Source organism: Lepidochelys kempii, chromosome 6 (genome assembly GCF_965140285.1).
Source record: "Lepidochelys kempii isolate rLepKem1 chromosome 6, rLepKem1.hap1, whole genome shotgun sequence".
NCBI lineage: Eukaryota > Metazoa > Chordata > Testudines > Cheloniidae > Lepidochelys > Lepidochelys kempii.
The window spans coordinates 24,407,932-24,428,871 of NC_136385.1; the positions used below are offsets into that span (position 1 = coordinate 24,407,932).

General features: G+C 43.9%; 1 protein-coding gene across 5 annotated transcripts in view; it reads left to right on the plus strand.

The window, feature by feature from the left end:
• The window catches only part of TSPAN4 (tetraspanin 4), a 518,185-nt gene that overhangs the window by 223,396 nt on the left and 273,849 nt on the right, over positions 1–20,940 (plus strand). For 2 of the 5 annotated variants that reach the window (XM_073347178.1, XM_073347179.1), the window contains exon 1: positions 15,433–16,058. In XM_073347178.1, coding sequence (XP_073203279.1) covers positions 15,726–16,058 — 333 coding nt within the window. In that variant the 5' untranslated portion in view covers positions 15,433–15,725. Of the gene's footprint in view, positions 1–14,968; positions 15,366–15,432; positions 16,059–20,940 lie in introns of those variants that run through there. The other 3 variants (XM_073347181.2, XM_073347185.2, XM_073347184.1) reach the window with 3 other exon arrangements.

Genomic DNA, 20,940 nt, shown 5'->3' on the forward strand with positions numbered 1-20,940 from the left:
TTTGTGCCCTAGGTTTGTCAAGGAAAATGAGGTTTGTGCCATTAGAGCAAGTTTTAACCATAAGGAATCTTGTATGATAAGGTGAATTTTAATGGGGGTATGTTTCTACTGAAGCCTTCCATATGGTTTTTATGCAGGGGCTGAGGGGCGATGCAGCTGTCATCCTAGTACAGTATCTTACATCTGGCTGAAGCGGGAGGAGCGGACACATGGCTCCTCTGGGAGTGCTGTCAGTTCCACGCTGTCGGCAGGCCATCAAAGAGCACTCACAAATAGAGTAACAATTCCAGCCCCTCCTCTCCTTTCAACCCCCAGGCTTAAGAACTTGTCACGTCTGTCACATGACTGCCGGATGTTCACCAGTCCTGTGAGTATCCTGATTCTGTGGCAATGGGGTGAGCCTCCAAACTCATTCCTTCTGCCCCCAGGCCACATGCAGAGGTTATACCCCCAAATGGAATCTTGGGAGCAGACGACTGCCCTTCCTGTTGAATTACAAGGCTTGTTAAAATGCTGCCTTTATCCACAGTAATTTAACTGCACAGGCATCCCTGGGGCTGCCTGACTGTTATAAACCTAGTCTGATAGTTGTGTAACTAATCCCAGTCTGATACGCTTATACCACACCCTGGCAGTGAGATCTGAGTGTCTAACTGAGGGGAGAATTCTGCTAAGGGGGTTGCACTGGTGTAACTGAAAGTTGAGTTGATTAAACCTGATCCAGAGCCTGTTGAGGTAAATGGATAGACTCTCATGGACTTCAGTGAACTTTGGGTTGGGTTCCTAGTACAGTAGGTTTTTTGTCCTCTGTGATGTCATAAAAGATAGCCACTGTCCCTCAATTCTAGATTGCTAAGAAACCAGGGAAGGTTTGTTCCTAGCATCTCTATAGCTGGGTCCTCAGAGAACTGGAACAATTGAGATGGTCTAGAGGGCTATTTGCTGTGTTTTTTTTATTCCAGAACAGATGGAGGCAAGTGAAGATCAGTTTTAGCTGATTTCAAATTGACTTTGGCCAAGGAGTTCTCATCATATCAGCACTTTCACCAGTCTTGTGTTGCCTAAGAAATACTTTCCAGCCTTTGCCATAACAAATCTCCTTACACAGAGTAGGGACAGCTGTAGCTTTATGATAGTTTACCATGGGCCCAGATAAAATGCGTGAACATTAACAAATAGTAATTTAAAGTAAGCAGGTCTTCCCCCAAGCACAGGCTTGGGTGGCCCTCAGAAAAGGCCATCAGGCCATTAAAGATTAATAGGCTCACAATTATACACCATTTTATAGCAATATTATTGGTACTGCTAGACCTATATGGCAAACTTCAAAGGTCTGGAGATGGTTATGCATATTAGGTGCCCCCAATCAAATCAGAGATTCTGTCTTGCCCTAGTAAAAACACCTGGGCACTGTAATAAGGAAAGAGATATGGTCTGAATCTTCTACGGAGAGATCACTATCTCCGTTTTTATATTTCATATACCAGCTTGATATTCTTAGAAGTTATTTTTAGATCATCCACAGTTTTATGTCCCTGCCTTCATTAGTTTCAGATATAAGGATCAATCATCAGATGCACCTGAGCTAAGCTTGCTGAAGTTTTCCATCCCTTAGCAATCTAGGGGCTAGTCAGGAGAAGATGTAGCCCCTGGCATATTTTAGAGCAGCCTCAAGTCTGCTGTATTTTGTGGTAACAGGAACGTCTCCCTAGGAGATGGGCAACAAAAATGATTAGGGGACTGGAACACATGACTTATGAGGAGAGGCTGAGGGAACTGGGATTGTTTAGTCTGCAGAAGAGAAGAATGAAGGGGGATTTGATAGCTGCTTTCAACTACCTGAAAGGGGGTTCCAAAGAGGATGGATCTAGACTATTCTCAGTTGTAGCAGATGACAGAACAAGGAGTAATGGTCTCAAGTTGCAGTGGAGGAGGTTTAGGTTGGATATTAGGAAAAAACTTTTTCACTAGGAGGGTGGTGAAGCACTGGACTGCGTTATCTAGGGAGGTGGTGGATTCTCCTTCCTTAGAGGTTTTTAAGGTCAGGCCTGAGAAAGCGCTGGCTGGGATGATTTAGTTGGGAATTGGTCCTGGTTTGAGCAGGGGGTTGGACTAGATGACCTCCTGAGGTCCCTTCCAACCCTGATATTCTGTGATCCTATGAGCCATTTTGCTGGCCGAGGATCAGCTGGCTCTCACTCCTTCCCACTCCTGACATGCCTCTTATGCTAGAGGGTGAAGAAGTAAGTGGCATAAAGCTATACCAGGCTAGGATTCTCCCACTTTGAGGAGTTCTCATCTGCTTCATGGTCAGTTCGTGCTGCTGTGTCAGTGCAATGTGAATTTACAGGGTGCCAAGAATCAAGCCCAAAGTGTTGTATGGGTGTTTAATTGTGAAGGATGGAATTACTGTTCCACAAGGAAAGATGAGAACATTCAAGCAATCCAGCTGGTTGAGCGCTCCTAGTTACTTGCTTGCTTTATTTATTTATTTTAATTCTTAAAAAGCTATAGGAAAGCTTGCCTACAAGTTTGAGAACAGTTAGAGAAAAACTCAGAATTACACTCCTTAGGCCAAATCCACTGGAATCCACAGAGCTGACTTTGCATTCATTGGCATCAATGGAATTATGCTATCTTATGCCAGAGATGGATCTGACCCATAACGTTTAACTTTCAGAACCATTACTGCGATGTCCTGACTGCGTATTTTGCTGTGGGAATTTTGGGAGACTTGATAACATATAAAGTTAGAGAAGGGAAAAGTTGTAGATCAAGGAAGTGAATGGGTGATCACTGTGCATTCTTCAGTCTCCATTCCCTGCCATCCCTGAAAACTGATAGTGAAAATGTCATTTTCAGGGAAACAACCTCGGACAACTTCCTTGTTTAATTCATAATGGTCTGATGAAGACAAGTAATAAACCGACCTACGTATGGCCAGCCTGAGGAATGGCCATACATATAACAAAGTAACAACTGTGGTGTGGTTGGGGGGTTGACCCTGAGAGTGCAGTGGCTTAGTTTTATATACGCTATGTTTGTTTTGTTTTTCTATCCAAATTCAGAATTTCAGCAAATACTCAAGATGGGGGAATATTTTAAAAATTGAAAATTCCTCTTAGACACCTGTTTAATAAAAGCATAAATGTATATGCTTTAGCTCTTCTCTAATCAGCAAAGCATTTACATATGTGCTTAAGATACACTGACTTCAATTGATACTTAAGTCTGTGCTTAAAGTTAAACACAGGCTTAATGGCTTGGGTGAATAAGCATGGACATAGTATGCATTTTATTTAACTTACATTTGCAGAATTGAGGCCTCATTGAGTAACAACATAAAAGTCTTTAGTGTCTAACAGTCAGGTAAGAAATTTCAACAGGGGAGTATAAGGTTAAAGGTCAGACTGTATGCTGATGTAAAGAGGTTGATGCTGATCCAGTGATTTAAATGTAGCTGGGTCTGTTTGTTTTGTTTATATTTTATTGATTTTTTTTCTCCCAAAAGGAGAGGGAAAGACAAAAAGAACAATAATAATAATAATTAATAAAGGAATGGAAAGAAAAGGAAGGAAGGGGCAAGGAGAGTGACATCTCAGCCTCCATCTGATAGGAATCAATTAAAGATTTCTAAAAAGTCAGACCAGATCTTTTCAGATTTGCCTGAGGAGATACTCCTGTTGCTTAGGTGGTAGAATACATTGCCTCCAGGGTCAGAAGCTGGGCTCAGCAGCTTGGCTGACCTGGCAGCTAGAGAGTAGATTACATTTAGGAGAAGAGGGACCTCAATTGGGTCAATTTACACCAGCGGAGAATTGGGTCCTAAATATCTTTGTTATAATTAAAACTAAATGTTTTGTGAATTTAAATGTTAGTTTTCATTTTTAGGCACTTACATTGTGCAGTGAGTTGCAATATTTTATTCTGAAGCTTCTCTGCTGATTGAGTCTAAAGCCGAATCTGATTTCTCACTGTTCTGTGTGCTAGGTATGGGGAGTCAGAAGACAAAAGCTTGTGCCCCTGCCTGCACATAAAATTTCTCAAGTAGCAGGAGTTCCCCCTTTTTTGCTCAAGTGGCTACAGAGATGTCAGGGAAAAAGAACCCCTGCTGTTTACTGTCAGTGTTTTGGATGAGATAAGCCTCCATTGTTCCTTATACATCAAGAAGAAAGGAATAATAGCTGATGGCATTGTATATATCTGGCTAGTCACATTTTCCTTAAACAGGTACATTGCCTTTTCATATTAAAATTTAATAGTCACCTAGTGTTTTTGTTTATTATTCCTTTCCAAATACTCTGTTTAAGCCATTTAATTTGCTGCAGATTTCAATTTAATTTTAAACACTCTGCAGTGAAGCTTGCTTTATAAGGATTACATTTTGGGTAGGTGCTGTCGAAACTCCATAATATTTTGGCTTAGTTTCCTATAAAAAGTAATGTTCTTTTACTTATCCTCAAAAGGTAATGTCTTTCAAATGGGAAAGACCGAGTTAAAAAGAAGCTGCAGCTCCCCACAGGAGTTTGTCTTTTCAAAAACAGAAGTTTATGTTTATATTTCAGCTGGGATTTTCAAAGGAACCTAAGGGAGTTAGGTGCCAGCTGGACTTTTTTGAAAATCACAACCTCACACCCCTAAATATGGCCCTGGTTCAGAAAAGCATTTAAGCACACGCTTAACTTTATGTACACAAGTAGTTCCACTCATGGGCGGCAGGTACCATAGACTGGGGAGGCTGTGCCTCCCCAAACAGACAGGCGTGGCCCCACTCAGGCTGTGCCCCCAGGTTCCCACTTCCTGCCCGCTCTGTGTGCGGCAGTATGGCTCCAGTCTCCCTGTGCAGTGGCCCTGGTGTGTGAACTGCAGGCTGGGGGAGGCTAGCCCCCAGCCCTACCCCTTCCACTTGAGGCCCTGTCCCTTCTATGCACCTCCCCCTGCCGGAGCCAGGAGCCCCTCGTCACCGACCCCCCGCCCCAGGCTAGCCCCCCCACTCAAGGGCTGGGGGGGCTAGCCTGGGGCAGGGACCAGGGGCCGCAGTGGGGAGGGGCTTTGGGCTCCAGCTCTAGCCTCCACCAGCCTGCAGTTCACACACCACCCATGGTTCCACTGAATTACAAATTAAGCTCATGCTCAAGTGTTTTACTGAATTGGGGGCCTGTAGCAGGGCAGTCACCCTGCTCCGGTGTGAAAGGGGTTAAAAACAGCCCTGGGGAGCCAATCAGGAGTGGGCTTGAGGCAGCCAGGGCTGGGCTGGGAGCATAAGAAAGCCTAAGGGAGAAGCTGGGTCATAGTTTCTCTCCTGCCTTGGAGGGAGGAGGACTTAGCTGCCTGTGAATAGGGTATTAGAAGCAGAGCTGTGCTGGGGAAAGGCAAGGGGAGTGGGGGAGCTCCAGCCTGGCAACACCCCAGGCTAAGGCCTTGATAAAGGCCTGTGCAGGTACTGGGGCTGGGAGGTGCAGCCCAGGAATAGGCAGAGGCAGCTGGTCTGATCCCCTTGCCAATGATGAGTGGCCTTTACAAACTGCAGACTGCCCCAGTGAGAGGGGGCTAGATGATGACTGGCAGCACCCACTGAGGCAAGGTGGGTGTAGAGGGTTGGGGGTTCCCCTGGGAGGGGAGACCCAGCATGTGGGGGTACTGCAGTGGGCAGAACCCCAGGGTAAGGGGTCCGGGAGGGACATGAGTGCTTGAGACAGGCAAGACGCCAGCCAGCAGAGGGTGCTCTGAGTCTGGAAAAGAGCTAATTCCCAGATGACCAGCAGGAGACGCCACTCGGGTGAGTCTTCCCTCTGCTACGAGGCCTAAGTGACCTGATCTTCAAAAGTGCCAAGCACCCAGCAACTCCCATTAAAATCAGTGAGAACTTCTGGGTACTTATTGCTTTTGAAACTTATTTTAGGAGCCTGCGTGTGGATGTAGGAGCTTAACTTTTGGCTTTTCAAAAATTTTGGTTTAAAAGTAAATTTTTGAAGATGTGTGGAAGCAAACAGTTAATTTTGAACTTATTGTTCTGCAGCTGGAGTTTTGAGAGTAATAAAAATTAGATGCTGGCTAAGATACAACAAATGATTATCTTTGTTAAAAACCAACGGTGTGTCTTTTTCCCTTTTCACAGCTGCTTTAAAATATCTGCTATCTCAAGTTACCATGCCTGTGGGCAGTTACAGTGATTTTTAGGGCTGATCCATCACTTTGTCCTAGACAGCAAGAGCATGTGTACTGGCTGTGTGTTTGAAGTGCTATTTCTTTGAACCTCAGCTGATCTTTCAGGTTCGAAGATGCAACCTAATTTTAAGAAAGCTACCACATAAATCACACTGCTGCGGTACGGTGCTGCTGACTCTGCATGGAAATGTCTGGCAAAGATTCTCTTTGGGCAACAACTCATCTTATACAGAATGTCACATGTGATCTGCATTTCTATTCCTTTGTTCTTTATTACTGAGGGCATTGGCAGTTTAACTGGTCTTTTGCTTCTTAAGAGTTCATCTGCTAGAGCTGCTTATCCCTCATCTGAAGCAATAATCCGCTCTGCTCATGACATAAAAATAAACAGTTATTCCTAGGGAAACTGTGGAAGCTCCTCACTTGGACCACTAAGTATTATACAGGACAAAGCACTAAAACACCCAGGGAAAAGTCCTGTGTTAACAGAGAAAGGTACAACAAACTTAAAGGGCTCAATATGGAATAGGAGGCCTCCAAGTTGTGCACGTAGAACTTTGAGCCTGATCCAAAGACAGTCTTTGCAGTGATTCCACTGGGCTTAGGAGCAAGCACTTTGCTTGTGCACACACACATCAGCTCCTCTACTTTCTTTGCACTGCTGTTGGGGTTTGCTAGAACTGTCATGAGCAAATCCCCTGTGCCCAGCTGAGTTTGTGTGTGTAAATTCCATCACATTTGCACTTCACCTTTGCACATAGGTGAATGTGCATAAAAAGTGGGCCCATTCCTGCAGATGCAACTTTGCACATGCATAAATAAAGGCCACTGCACATCATGCCCAAAATATCTTCTCTCTATCTATGATTTTATTATTTCCATAGCAACTAATTATGCCATCTATGTGGAAATCTATGTGGGAGAAAGGGAGGAGAGGGATCATTTGGGGACCAGTACACCCATTAAGGCTAGCGTACTATGACAGTGATTCACCAGATCCTCGACTTCTTGTCCTATAGATGGGTATGCTGCTCTCCAAAGCAAATAATTAATAATAATAATACAGCTGTCTGTCAATATGCTCCCATATGTCTGATGTTCACAGTAGAGAGCTCTCTGCCTTTTGAACAGAGACTATGTATCTTAAATGGCTGTGTTCCACCATTAATGTTACAAGTATATGGTCAGATCAAAAATCATAGGCCTGATTCTCTGTTGTCCTACACTTTGTAAAATCATTTACAGCTGTGCAAAATGAGAGTAAAATGCTTCCAAATCAGAGCATGCATGTTGTCCCCACTTTGCCTCAATGTAAACGATTGCACACCGTGCAGGTCAGTGGAACACCAGGACTCCCCATATTGTGAAAGAAGTTAGTTACTTGTGATTTTGATAGCTGTGGATTATTAACACCAAAAGAACTTTAAAAACCTCAAATGCATCTTTCGCTGTTGATATTCTTTGGTTACTTTTTGCATTTTTCTAGGCTTGGACAATGAAAATACACTAGTCAGCTTCATGAATTTTTTTTTTCTTTTTCTTTTTCCAGTTTCACTCTCACAGTAGTGGAGTTGCAAACTGGCCAGAGGAATGCTGGTTTAGATTTTTTTTTTTTTAAATTCTGTTGTAACCTTTAAAAATATAATGGAAACATTTCTATTAGGCTTAGCCTTTGGAAGAGCTTGTTTTTACAAAGCCTTACATTTTTGGGCCAAATTTGACCTCACAGCAGCTCTTAAGGTGTTACATGTGCATTGGAAAAAACAGCAGAAAAGAGGTTTGTTTACTAGTTTTCTTGTTGCAGAGAGAGAAGCACTGCAATCAGTTTTAATTAATGCTTTAATGTGAAGCACTGAAGGTCTCTGTGTATGTATATTTAATTAACATGTTTAAGTATTTACTGTGTATTAATAAACCCATAATTAATTTATCATCATACTAAGCCATGGAACCGTCACAGTAACCTGTGAAAGAGACTTTCGTGTGGTAGTATTAGATCTTAGAACCACATACGCTTGAGCACGTCATTTTCGATCTAGTAGAGTGCTGTGCTGCATGTACACATGGTGCAAAAATAGAGGGAGACACCTAAATATACTATTTTTTTGCAGTGGTTTGCCATTTTTATTCGGTGGGCCCACTTTGTAATAGATTTGACTGCTCTGGAATTGTCATCACAATTTAAAGTGAAAATTATTGGAAAGAAAGGCAAGGTAGGATTCTTGCAGATGAGCAAAGGAATATTGTGTCATATGCAGGTGGCAGCATGGGAGAACGCATGGTAGGGTTTATGCGAGAAGATCACAAATGGGCTGTTGAGGGTAGGAACATTGCTAGAGCATAGGAGAGGGGGTAATGCAAGTTGAGACAGGTTGATTAAGGACAGGAACAGTTATCTAGAGCTTTGAAGACAGTGACAAGAAGCTTAAAGATCCAGCAATAGTAAACGGGGAGCCGTTGGAATGATTCAAAGAGTCCAGCAGGAGAGTGGGGTGTGGGGAGGTATTTTTTCATGCTTTGTGTGTATAAAAAGATCTTCTACACTTTCCACAGTATGCATCCGATGAAGTGAGCTGTAGCTCACGAAAGCTTATGCTCAAATAAATTGGTTAGTCTCTAAGGTGCCACAAGTACTCCTTTTCTTTTTTCAAAGAAAGGAGTGACATGAACAAACTGATGAAGAAAGAAGATGAGTTAAGTGGTTGTATCTTGTATGGATTGAAGAGGGAAGTGTGTGTATGCATTAGAGAGAGGTCATAGAGGAGGGAGAATGTAGTAGTGAAGGTGGACACAATGAAGGTGATCCAAAACCCATTGGTTTCAATTGACTTCAAATCTGACTCTGCAAGATTTACCCATAGTGATGGAAAGGAAAGCATAGACCTTGGAACTCTTGAGGAGGAAGAGGGAAGAGAATTTAGAGGTGGCCTAAATATGGGCCAAATATAACCCCCATGTGGCAGGAAAGATGGTAGTTTGGTTAATCATAATAGAAAAAGGGGTAAAGTTGAGCAAGTTTCGGAAAGGAAGATGAGGAATTTGGGTTTCACCTTATTAAGGGTAAGCAGAGGATGAGGCAGCTAAGAGGAGTTGTCAAAGAGACAGACCAAGACGTGGGGTTGGATGGAAGGAGACAGATTAGGAGTGAAGAGTTGTTAGTGTGAGTTATTAGTATAGAGATGATATCTGAAGCCATGTAAATGGATGAGATTGCTCAGAGAGATGTAAAAGGGTAATGGAGTTGTTACAATTCTGCCTTTAACATCTAAGCCTGTTACAGTATCGATCTGTGGCCAGGACTTTGTTTTACGTTATTACCGTGCAATCTCCTTTACTCCATGGGCCAGGATTTTGTGACGCAAATCTGCTCCACCATGACATGACACTTCCACTCACACCAACGTGGACGGAGCTATCACAACACAAATGTTAGTGTACCACTGAAATCCACACCAACTGAATCTCTGTTAGTGAGACTGCACAGTGGTTTCTTTCTTGTATGTGAGAATCAGTATGAACTGGCCAAAGGATAACAATGTGCAGATGCAAATGAGAATGTGGAAAGTGGATGGGTAATAAAGATTAATGTGGGCTGGTTTGGGATTCCTTCTCTGTTTTTTCCTTGCTCGATGGGGGAATTAATTTATTGCTGGCCTATATCAGCAGAAAATTACTACATCCCTCCTGGGCTGGTTCAGCTACTCTGGCTGGAGACTAAGGCTCTGCCCATTCCTTGCTTTTTCCTGCCCACTTGCTCCAAGGAGGGAACAAGTGAGTAACCCTGTTTACTCATAATCACCCATATCTAAAGTCCAGGTAGCCCTTGGATAGCAGTTAGGAGGGTTTTGACTGCCTTGCGGGCACATAGTCCAAGTCAGAATCTAGCCCTTTGTTGGCAATGTTGTTTCTATAGGGCTCTGCATTTGAGGTGCAAAACTTCTTCCCGTCTCCTGCAGGAATTTCTAATTTATAACAGAACTGATCAAAAAGAGGTGGATTCTATATGTGCATGTTATCAGCCACTGAATTACTGTATATTGATAGTGAGCAACAGATAGATATTAGATGGAAGAGAGAATAGTAAGCTCCCTGCCAAAATGATGCCTTAAAACAGGGGTTCTCAGGACAATTTTTTTGGTGGCCTCAGTAAGAGTTGGTGGCCACTCTCACGCTTTTTCCTAAAATATTTAATTAGCTTCAGGAAAAACAAATAAATATGCACATATATATGTCCAAATCATTGTAAATTTTTTATTGCTAGCTAGTAAGGCTGTTGTGAAAAGCAATACTTGTATGTCTGTTAATATTACTTTTCACAACAGACTTACTCAGCCCTGTCAAGCCTTGGGACAAATTAAGCCCTGGATGGGGAGGTTGGGGGAGGTAGCAGGGGCCAGGAGCAATGGGGATGAGTGCGGGGCTGGAACCCAAAGCCCTGTGGCCAGAGCTTACTGCCCCACCACTCCAGGGTTGAAGCCTGAGCCCAACTGCCCCGGGAAGGTGGGGAACTCAGTGGCTGCCTGGTTCTCCACCATTGTGCTCCAGGTGTCTCCAAAGGGGGGGCAGGGCCCAATCCCTGCTGGTGCCCCAGCCATCAACGCCAAGACAGTGCATCCAGGAGCAACAGTGAGGGGGAGGGGCCACTCGCTACTCCCCCACCCCCACCCCCACCCCCACCACCTCCCCATAACAGCCCAGGAGGCTGTGGCAGCAAGAAAAGCCCCTGGTGGCCGCATTTGAGAAACACTGCCTTAAAAGAGCTACCATTACTGTGAGCCATATTGTCCCTGGGGTGGTGAAGGTTGAGGTGGAACCATCCTTCATATGGGGGTGCACTGGAGCCTCCCCATGTCTGGCCACCTCAGTGTGGAAAGACTCCTGTGTGAGAGGTGGCCTTGTATGTTGTTTTATTATTTATTACCCAGGAGCCACTTTTAGAAACTCTTTCTTCTGCTTCATGTCTTGGCTTTATAAATAAATCCACACATGTGCATTAAGGACTGATTGTGTGGCAGGTTTTAATATCTGTGCTGTACCATCCTCTCAAGAGTGTCAGGTTCCTTCCTGTTCCCCGTGACCTGATGGGGGAAGGGGGGGAAAAGGTGGAGGAGGGAAAAGAAGCTTGAGAATTTTCTGTTTAATTTTATTGGGCGATTGATTTCTTGCCATGAGGGAGGGTCAGTTCTGTTTTAGTGAATGGCATTTGCACATAATGTGACATCTGGAGGCCAGTAAAAATGAACTAGTTTTGAGCCCCTCAGAAATAGGGTTTATAATGGAGATGTTAAACTGATCCCTTTTGCACTCTGGAAACACTGTGGGGCACCATTGTTGTTAATAAATGGTGACATGAAACTATTTCAGCAGAGTATGAGACTCATTATATCTAGTGTTTCTTTATATTGCTTCATTTATAATCGTGTGCATTTCTGTAGGCTCACAAGGGGTGTGTGCTAAATGGTGTGAATCCTCTCTCACATCGTACATCCTGGAGACACGTGGGTTTTTGCTGACCCCTAAGGAAGGGGCAATGGTTAGCAACCTACATACACCACTCCATTCTTTTAGTTTGCTAGTTCTTTTTATTTGCATATTGTGAGGGGCTTTGTCACTCCTGCCCTGCAACCTGGGGTGCCTCACAATGCTTTGCTGCTGTATCTCCCAACCTGTGCTCCTCCCAGGCAGCATGCAGGTCACACCCTGAGTGTCTTTGTATAGCCACAACCACAGCCCTGGTCCAGCAACTCTGACACTAGCAGCCTGTCAGCAAACACCAGCCACACTCTGGCTTCCAGCAGCCTTGGTTACTTGTTGCAAGATGACCCAAACACACTCCTAGTCCTGGATTTCCCCCCAAAAATGTGTGTGCAGCCCTCTCCTGGACAGTCCAGATCTATTAGGTCGGTTGCCCCCCTAAAGTGCTGAAAGAGGTTCCATGCTGTTGTTTGCTAGGATGCAGATCTGTTTCCATCTGTTAGGTGATTGCCTACCAGCTTTGATAAGGTGTCAGCTTGTCCTTTTGTCTTTGAGAAGCAGGTTTACTCATTCTCCAAGTGGTGAATGCACTTTGGTCATGATTTTAATTTATGTTCATAACTTCACATATAATGTTGCTACACACATTTCACCATAATTATATTGACCAACAAGTTGTTACTTTTCAAATACTTCACAAGGCATATTTTGTACAAAGGTTATTACAGTAGTGTGTGAATACAGGGGTGCATGCGATCACATATATGTGGCCCCATCATAGCAGTAGCTGAGTGCCTCTCAGACGTGATTTTAATCTCACAGCACCCCTGTGAGCTTGGGAAGTATTGTTACCCCTGTTTTGCAGAAGGTGAATTAAGCTACCAAATGACTTGTGCAAGGTCACACAGGTAGTCTGTGGAAGAGCTGAGAATTGAACCCAGATCTGCTTCTCAGTCCCCTCCCTTAACCACAAAGCTAGTTTTTCCTCCGTCCTACCCTACTCTCCCATCCCCCTGTTTCGGTAGTGATGGGGATTGTTGCAGAAGTACTTCACTCTTTCCCACAGACTTCTTTTTGGGCTGTTTTAGGTGAAGTCATGGGTTTCCCTCCTTGCAGAATGGAATTTGCTCTATGCAGCAAGGAGATGGGAAGTAGGGGAGATTTAATGATTAAAATCCGAGTTTCCTCAGGACCCCTGTGAGGATAAACTTGGATGGCATGGGCAGAGGCACAGAGAGCCTGCTTCTAAAATGAATGGGGAAATTCCCTTTTGGATTATCATTCCCTTCATTATCCTCATTCTGGGATATTGAGAGATGCCAGGTACACTGGGCTGCACCAAGTGGATGTGTGCATCAGAGGCACCTACCTATGTTTGGTATGAGCAAAGTGGTTTAAAAAGAAACAACCAGAACTAAATGATGATGCAAACAGTGTGTGTTGAGATGGCCATGCAGAGGCTGTTATCATACTTAAGTCCTCTATATCTTAAAAAAAAAATCAAACATTAATTAATCCCTATCATCCCTTTGTGAGGTGGGTCAGTCTTGTTATGAACAGGGTATACTACCGATCTGTGTCTTAAGAAGACACTGGGGCCACCTCATAGAAGTCAGATAATTCAATTTTTCATCCTCTCCTGGGCTTATCTGCAGCAATCAGGGGTCAGGTAGGGAAGGGTTAAGGTTCTGTAAGGTTGAGGCAGCTGAGCTCATCAGCTAAATGGGTCTGCCTGCCTTACGCACCTAGGTGGAGGCGGAGAGGGAAGCTACAGAAGAAGTAAGTGGTGAATCAGAAGCTCAGAACTGGAAGGATGGATTGTTTTGGACTGTGTTTGTATCCTAGATGAGAAGGACTTTGTATGGGGGATGGGAGTTTGTATCTGGAAGGAAAGGGAAGGACAGCTGCTGTAGGCCTGGAAGAGCGCCCCCCTTGTGAAATATCTTTGTTTTTATAGAAAAGGAAACTGGGGTACAAAAAAATTATGACTTTTAAGCAAGGCTGTAGAAGCATGTGGGCTAAGAGCCAGAGTTGGAATGTTCTTAGAACCTAGTGCAGTGCTTTCTCTCTAATACTAGCAGCTGGGGTGTGCTGTATATTTATATATTGGGGAAGATGATGAATGAAAGTCTTAGCAATTTATAAATGAACTGAATCAGGTTTGTTTGCAGGAATGAACTTAGAAAGGCAACTTTGCTGTTAAATAAATTGATTGCTCTGTGGGTGTGTGTGTATAACACCTCTTCAGCCTGCCCCAATATTCATAGTAAGAGACAGTCCCTGCCCCAATATAAATTGTTAAGACAGACAAAGGATGGCAGAAATGAGGTGTTAATATTATAGATGGGGAGCTGAGGCAGATGGAAATCAAAAACATCTTGCCAGGGTCACACAGGGAGTATGTGGGAGAGCCGGGAATTGAGTCTAGCTCTCCTGCATTCTAGTCTAATACTTAAGCTACAAGCACATCCTTCCTCTCTGAGAAAGTTGCGTTGTATGAAAGATTTTTCTACTAGTTGCTGAAGTGTTAGAGCAGCTTGGGCCAGTTGTGGGGAGGTGAGCCCCACACGCAGAGCGTGAAGCCAACCCAATAGATTACATGGTATGGAAAAACAGATAGGTAGGGAGAGAAGCAAATGTAATGAAATAGCATTAAACCGAGTGATGATACTGATTTGAAAAAAAGGAAAAAGAGAAGTCCCCACAGTGAGTAAACATAATAGATAAGTCAGACCAGTCTTCAGGCAAGTGAATTTCAATAGCATCTCCTGCAAAAGCAAATACATGCATGGGACTGTTATGATTTTTTTGATCTAAAATCTGATTGATAGTCGTAAGTGGATTAATTACTACATTTGCTGTAATCTATAGCACTCTCTCTGTGTATGCCATATGCAGCACATTCTATGTGTGTGCCTGTGAATCTGGATGTGTAATGTATGCCTACCCAATCCTTGCAGGACCAATTGCACGTCAGACCAAATCTAAATTCAGTTGCTCTTTGCTGAGAACTGTAAATCTGAGGAGCCACTAGCAGCTAGGATGATTAAAACCCGCGCCAAGCTTTGATGTACACAGGACTGATTGAGAATAGAACTACCCAGGGGAATGGGCCTGGTTAAATCTAAGATAAATTCTGTAGCCCCTCCACCTGTGCAGTGATTGGTTAAAAGCAGCTTATGTTGGATTTGCTGAGAAGAAACCAAGGGGAGGTTTTTATTTTAAACAAGGTAGTGGTGGTGCGGAGTAATGTTGTCTGAGGGTAATTTTGATTGGCTGGGGGAGGGCAGGAGTCAGAGAGAATGCTGAGCAGGCATTCATGAGATACAGTAAGAACGCTCATTCTCTCTGTCGCTCGCTTCAGATGCAGGGATGGACCACAGAGCTGTGACTGTATACTAGCAGAGAGCATGATTGGACTGGAGTCTCAGAGGAGTGTCAGCAGCACTGTGAATGAAGCTTCGTGGTTCACTTACCATAGGTTCTGTCTGTGTGAGGAGAAACAGGGATCTTTAAAGTGAGCTGAGCATCTCAGGGCAGAGCAATGTGGCAAAGAGGAATGGGGCATGGGAGCTGCTTGCCTTTTGGATAATTTCTGTTCTTGCCCACAAGTCTGTGCACCATCCCTCTTGCGTGTGTTTAGCATGTGGAGCCAGGGTTTTATATGGCATTTGCGACAAAAGCGAGATCATACATCCTTTTTTTAAAATTAATTGCTTTGGGTACAGTATATCTCTGTCTCTTCTTTTGTTTTTTATCTCTGTCTCTTCTTTTGTTTTTTGGTAGTAGGGCGGGCTGGGGGGGGGGAAAGCGTGAAACCAAAGGGAATGTTTACTTGTTCAGAAGTCTCTCTCACACGGAAGCACGCTGTTCCCTAACTCCTGGCTGAGCAGACTCCAGTTTGCCAATCTCTGCTTTTCAGCACACTTAACTCCTTGACAGAATGGCAGACAAAAGAACAGCTGGTGCAAAGCAATAGGGGGATAAGGAGACAGGAAAAAAATAAATAAACATATTGCCCCCCATCGCCAACATCCAACAACATCACATCAGTAGTAACCGTGGAACAATCGGAAGTCACCATGCGCAGGTCTAGCACCGATGAATCGACCTATCACAGGAGTCCTTCTTTGGACAGCAAGGATTACAGTTTTCCAAATGGCGCCTTCCGTCGCTACAGCAGCATGTATGGCGGCCAGTTTGGGGCCGCCAGCAACTCGTTTTTCGGATTCCACACCAACCCGGGCCCTAAAGCCACCAAGGCTAAGTACACATCCCCCAAGGGGAACAAGTACGTTGTCTTTTACCTGGATCTCTCGTTTATTTTTCTCCTAGAGCTGAAGAGGTGTAGCATGGCTCATAACTGCCTGCAGTGCATCAAGTACCTAATGTTTGTCTTCAACCTTCTCTTCTGGGTGAGTACGCACCTGAGACCGAGAGCTGTTTGCCTTTGCGCCCCCTTTTTTAGTAAGAGGTGGGGGGAAAACATTGGGTTTTGAAAGTTTTTTGCTTTATTGTTTCCTCCAATTTGTGAGCACTGAAAGTTGGATGTAAGCGAGGTCTAGGCCAATCTTTCTTTGGGTGTGCTAAATCAGGATCATAGGTACCCTCCCGTTTCCCCGTGCTCTACACAGGTAGGTTGCAATCCCAATATAGGGCAAAATATACCGAACAGAAGGTCACTTGTATGTATGTCTTTGATGACCTGAGTACAGTGGTTAACTTTAAGTTCCTGAATAGAGTCATTGAAGTCAGAGGGATTATTCACATCGCTAAAGTTAAGCATACGCTTAAATGTTCTTTTAGATCAGCACCTTGCAGCATTAAGCCCTGTATCAGAAGCCTGCAGGTGATTTTTCTTCCCCGGCAGTTGTGAGTCCTTGTGTGACTGTCTCTGAGCTGTGGGTATACTGCAATACCTGCCTCACCTAGTTTGGATTATCTGAGGTTGCTATTCTGTGGCCTGGATTTACCCAATACTCATGCGTCACCAGAACACACATTATGACATGTACGTGCATGCATTTCTACGTCATCATTTTAATAGATAAAGCAGCTGGTAAAAGCCAGCTAGTGGGTGTTTCTCTGCCAGGCGCAGGACAGTGAGGGGTTTGGAGGCTGATTGAGGGAGCACGGTCAGGGATGTGGATCATGAATGCTGTTACCCATGTGAAAATGAAGTGACTTGATTGGCAAGGCAGAAGAGAAAGGGAGTTCCTTCTGTTTCAAAGTAGCCCCATCCAGATCTCTGCATGGGAAGATGTTTTGTTGGAGTGCTTATCTTCAGTAACTCAATCAGAATTTTCCCAGGGTGGAACATCAGCAGGGAATGGAAGGATGAGGTGTTGTAAAACGATGGCAGCACCATGTTGGCATTTGGGGGTGGTTGAGGGGGGCTGTGGTTGGAAATTATGCTTTGCTTACTACAGACTTTCCATTCTCTCATGCGTTGCCAGAGATGTAAGGAAGGGTGTGTGTGTGTGTGTGTGTATGTATGTGACAGTGTTATTCTCTCTATCAAGCACTACTGTACAATTGTCTGTTTCATGCATGGTGCAGTGCCTTGTGCATCAGAAATCACTGAGTGTAGGTAACCTGCTCCGGCACTAGTCCAACGTTCTGATACCAAGAATTCAGGACACGATAAACTAATGCGAGTCTACCGAGTTGGCCTCGTACTAAGAGGCGCTATGAAATACACAGAGGGTTCCCTTTTAAAGCTTCAGCTAAGCTGATAGAAAGCGTCTGAGTAGGACTGTGGTCTGTTTTCCAACTCACATTCTCACACACACTGCTGGGGGCAGAAATATCTCCTCATGTCTATCCCAGCTTACCCCCAAAGCTTCCTGAAAAGATGGGAATGCTGGCTCTCTTGCCCTTTTAAGCCTTTTGCTTCTTCTAAGGCTAGCATCCGTCTCCGACTGAGATTATAGCGCAATCAGCCAGCGGAAGCCTGTGCTGGAGAAATCCCACAGAATGTTGGCATGAACAGCCCTTTGTGAAACTAGCCATGGCAGCCCCTCAAGGCATATTCTCTGTGTGCTGCTTCCTTTTATTCCATTCATCCTGCACTAATGCATATACGAATATTTTACAAGGTATTTCTGCATGTAATGTGCATGCATTTACAATGGGCTGATGGCAGACTGTTTCTTTGGAGTGTTTCACAAAGGCAATGCCTTAGCAATCGTTCAGAGAGACAGATAAAGAGGGTTTGCTTTTCTCCCCTGAAGACATCAAAGCTTTCCCAAGCATTGGCTGGTGGTGATGGGGGGCTGTTTGAAAAGAGAATACCATTGAGCCAGGAAGGCTCTGAACTAACTCAGCCATGCAAGCAGGGGGAGGAGGTGGTGTTGAGTGCTGCAGTGCATTTTGTTTCCCTTTGACATGCTTCCCGCACAGGAGGGATGATTGACGATGACAGTGTCCAAATGAGGTTTGCATGGAATGGAGCTGTAACTGTTGCAGATCTCCGGCTTCTCATGCTGAAGAGAGTAAATAAATATAAGCTATTAACAAGCATATAGGTTTAAGTGGGTTATCGCTAAAGAAAAGCAAAAAGGGTCTATTTCCAACACTTGGAAATTTTGCAATTATTGTGGATTGATGGTTTGGGGTTTGTTTTTAAAGCTGTTGCCAGCCGTATGGCTACTGCATTTGCTGAGAAACAAAAGGAAAAGAGTTTTCAGAATGTCTGTGCAAGCAGGATTCAATTTTGTATGAGTACCTGCCAAAGCTTTTGCTATCCCCTTATGCTGTTTCTCTTCCCTCAACTTTTCTAGATGGTTATCTAGTGGCAGGCAATAGAAAGCCAGAAAAGAAATAGTATTTTGATATCATTTGCCTTTTAAATAGAAACGGCAGGGTTCTTTCCAAGAATAAAGAGAAGACATTGCATTAAATGACAGAAACCTCATGTCTCTAGTAGACTGTTCTCATTTTATGTTCTGGTATGAGCAAATGCTTTGATTCTCTTTTTCTAAGGTATAATGCTACGCTCTTGTACCTTCCCTCTGTTCCTATTGATAGGCTCCATGCCCGCTGTACCTCTCCACTCACCTGTGGTGATCTCCCACCTAAAATGGGGGAAAGGGGAGAATGGTACACCAGTGTGTAGCTCCAGTGGGTTCAGGATTTCCTATCTCAGAGCCATTCTTGGTTCTAACTGTGGTGCATATATAGAAGAGGAAATCCCAAAGGCCTGGATTTTAAACATTTGTGGCATGCTTTGTTGGATTAAGTGTTGTACTCGCATTGTGACAGTACAAGTTGTTGCACAGCTTGTGAAATTAGAGTGAAAATTTCTCCCCTCTCCCATTGCTGGGTAAAATACTGGGAATTTTTGCAGGTGTCAGTGACTGAAGGGCCTGACCAATGCTGGGAACGTGAACCACTCTGCTGGTAGTTTAAATGCTATTAAACTGTGCCAGAAGTTATTTACATAGGGCTAGATTCTAATAGTCTGAGTCAATAGTTCCTTCTGTTTGAAATCAGCCCTTACTCATAAAGTAGGGTACTACTAAGCTGGACTTCACGTATCAGAATCTGGCTTATAATTTATTAGAAGGCATCACTGTAAAGGAATTGCCATAGTGTTATCAATTCCCTGAGAGTTGCTACAGTAATTATTGTATCACTTCATTGGCTTGTAAATGCTCCCAACTTTGGGCAAGTGTTACATAGCATGTGTCTACATATATTTTTGCTATAGAGACCTGCTTTTTCCCCAGAATCTCCATAACTCTGAAGTCTACGGGTCTCCTTCTGCTACTGATCACTAGGCAGAACATTCTCCTTGTGAAATATCCAGGGAAGACCAAATTCTTTCCCTTCTGCCCTTCTCACTCACTAAGTTTCCTCATGAGTCAGTGAAATGAACAACTTGCTTTTGTGCTTATAACCCCAGACACTGTTGTGCCTGTTCCTTTCGCTAGGGGCTCTCTCTTGTTTTCCAAGGTTGGATATGTTCTTAGGGCAGTATGAACGCTGCTAAAAGATGAATATGGATGCTGTTTTACCCTCTGTAGCTCCCGTGTTCCCACCACCTTTTCCCAAAACTCATTTAAGATGTATGGTTCTGTGTGTTTCCCTTTTCTGTTTGTGTTTTCAGCGTCTCTTGCTTTTCATATAGAGTCCTTTGCTGGAGCAGGGACAGGATTGGTAGCACCTCTGCCATCAGTAAAATTAAGAGTTTTCTTTGAAGCAACAGATAATGCACTAGACAATATAAAACATCAATAAAGAAAAGAATCTGCAAAACCAATGATTTGGAAGAAGTCTCACATAGAGAACAAACAGTGGCAAAAACCAAAGGAAGAAGGTCAGAGGCAGAGAAGTTTACTCGTTATCATGGATGATCTCTATGGAAATGTCCCCATGTTTTTAGGTCATTTCTAATATTAGTTCCACGGCTTGAAATCCCTATCTTGTGAACATTTTCTCTTGGACCGGTGAGAACACTGGGAGGGGTGGGGAAGTACTGTAATTTGTGTTACTGGTAGACTGGCACAGTGCTACCTACTGGACACATCTGAGCTGTGATGAGTAACTGGGAAGCCTCAGAGTAAGAAACTCGGTTTGCTTTGCTAGTGCTGAACAAATCCTCCTTTCGTTTCAGTTTCTAACCCATATAAAGTTTTTTTTTTGACTGATACGGTTCTGAAAAGTTTGGCACTGCTTCACCGTGGCTTCTGAATCAGAAAAACACAGTTCTTTTAAACACTGAACTGCAACAACCCGAAATATGGTTTATCTGATTGGCGTACAGCACTGTTAGACACTGTGTGACAGCTGCGGGGGTCACTGCTTTTAAAAAAAGAGGTAATTGTTTAAAACTTCCAGCATTGCACCACCCATCTCTCTTTGCTGGGTTGCCACATTAGCCGTTCACCTCTGAATAGATTAATTCCAATTCTAACGTAAGTCATAAGTTTAAAAAAAAAAAAAGACACTTGGCATCACCTCCTAGTGCTTAGAGGACACTGGCCCATGTCAGAAGTCAGCATAGTTTAGGGCTAGATTGCAAGGCTGGCTGCACCCCTATGTGGGGTTCTAAGACCCTCCCCTTAGATCTCTGTACAGGATGTCTGGAGCTTTCATCTGGGTTTGCCTAGGTAAAAGCACAGCACAAGCTTGCCCCCTGAACATGCGCATGGGCACATACACACAAGAGCAGATGAAGAGATGGGTGGAGCCTTTGTTCTGTCCTCTTCATGCACTAGCCAGCATAGCCGAGCTGGTATGTCAGCACCCCCTAGGAGCAACCAGGGAGGAAGAGGAGATGGGAATTCAGCAGCA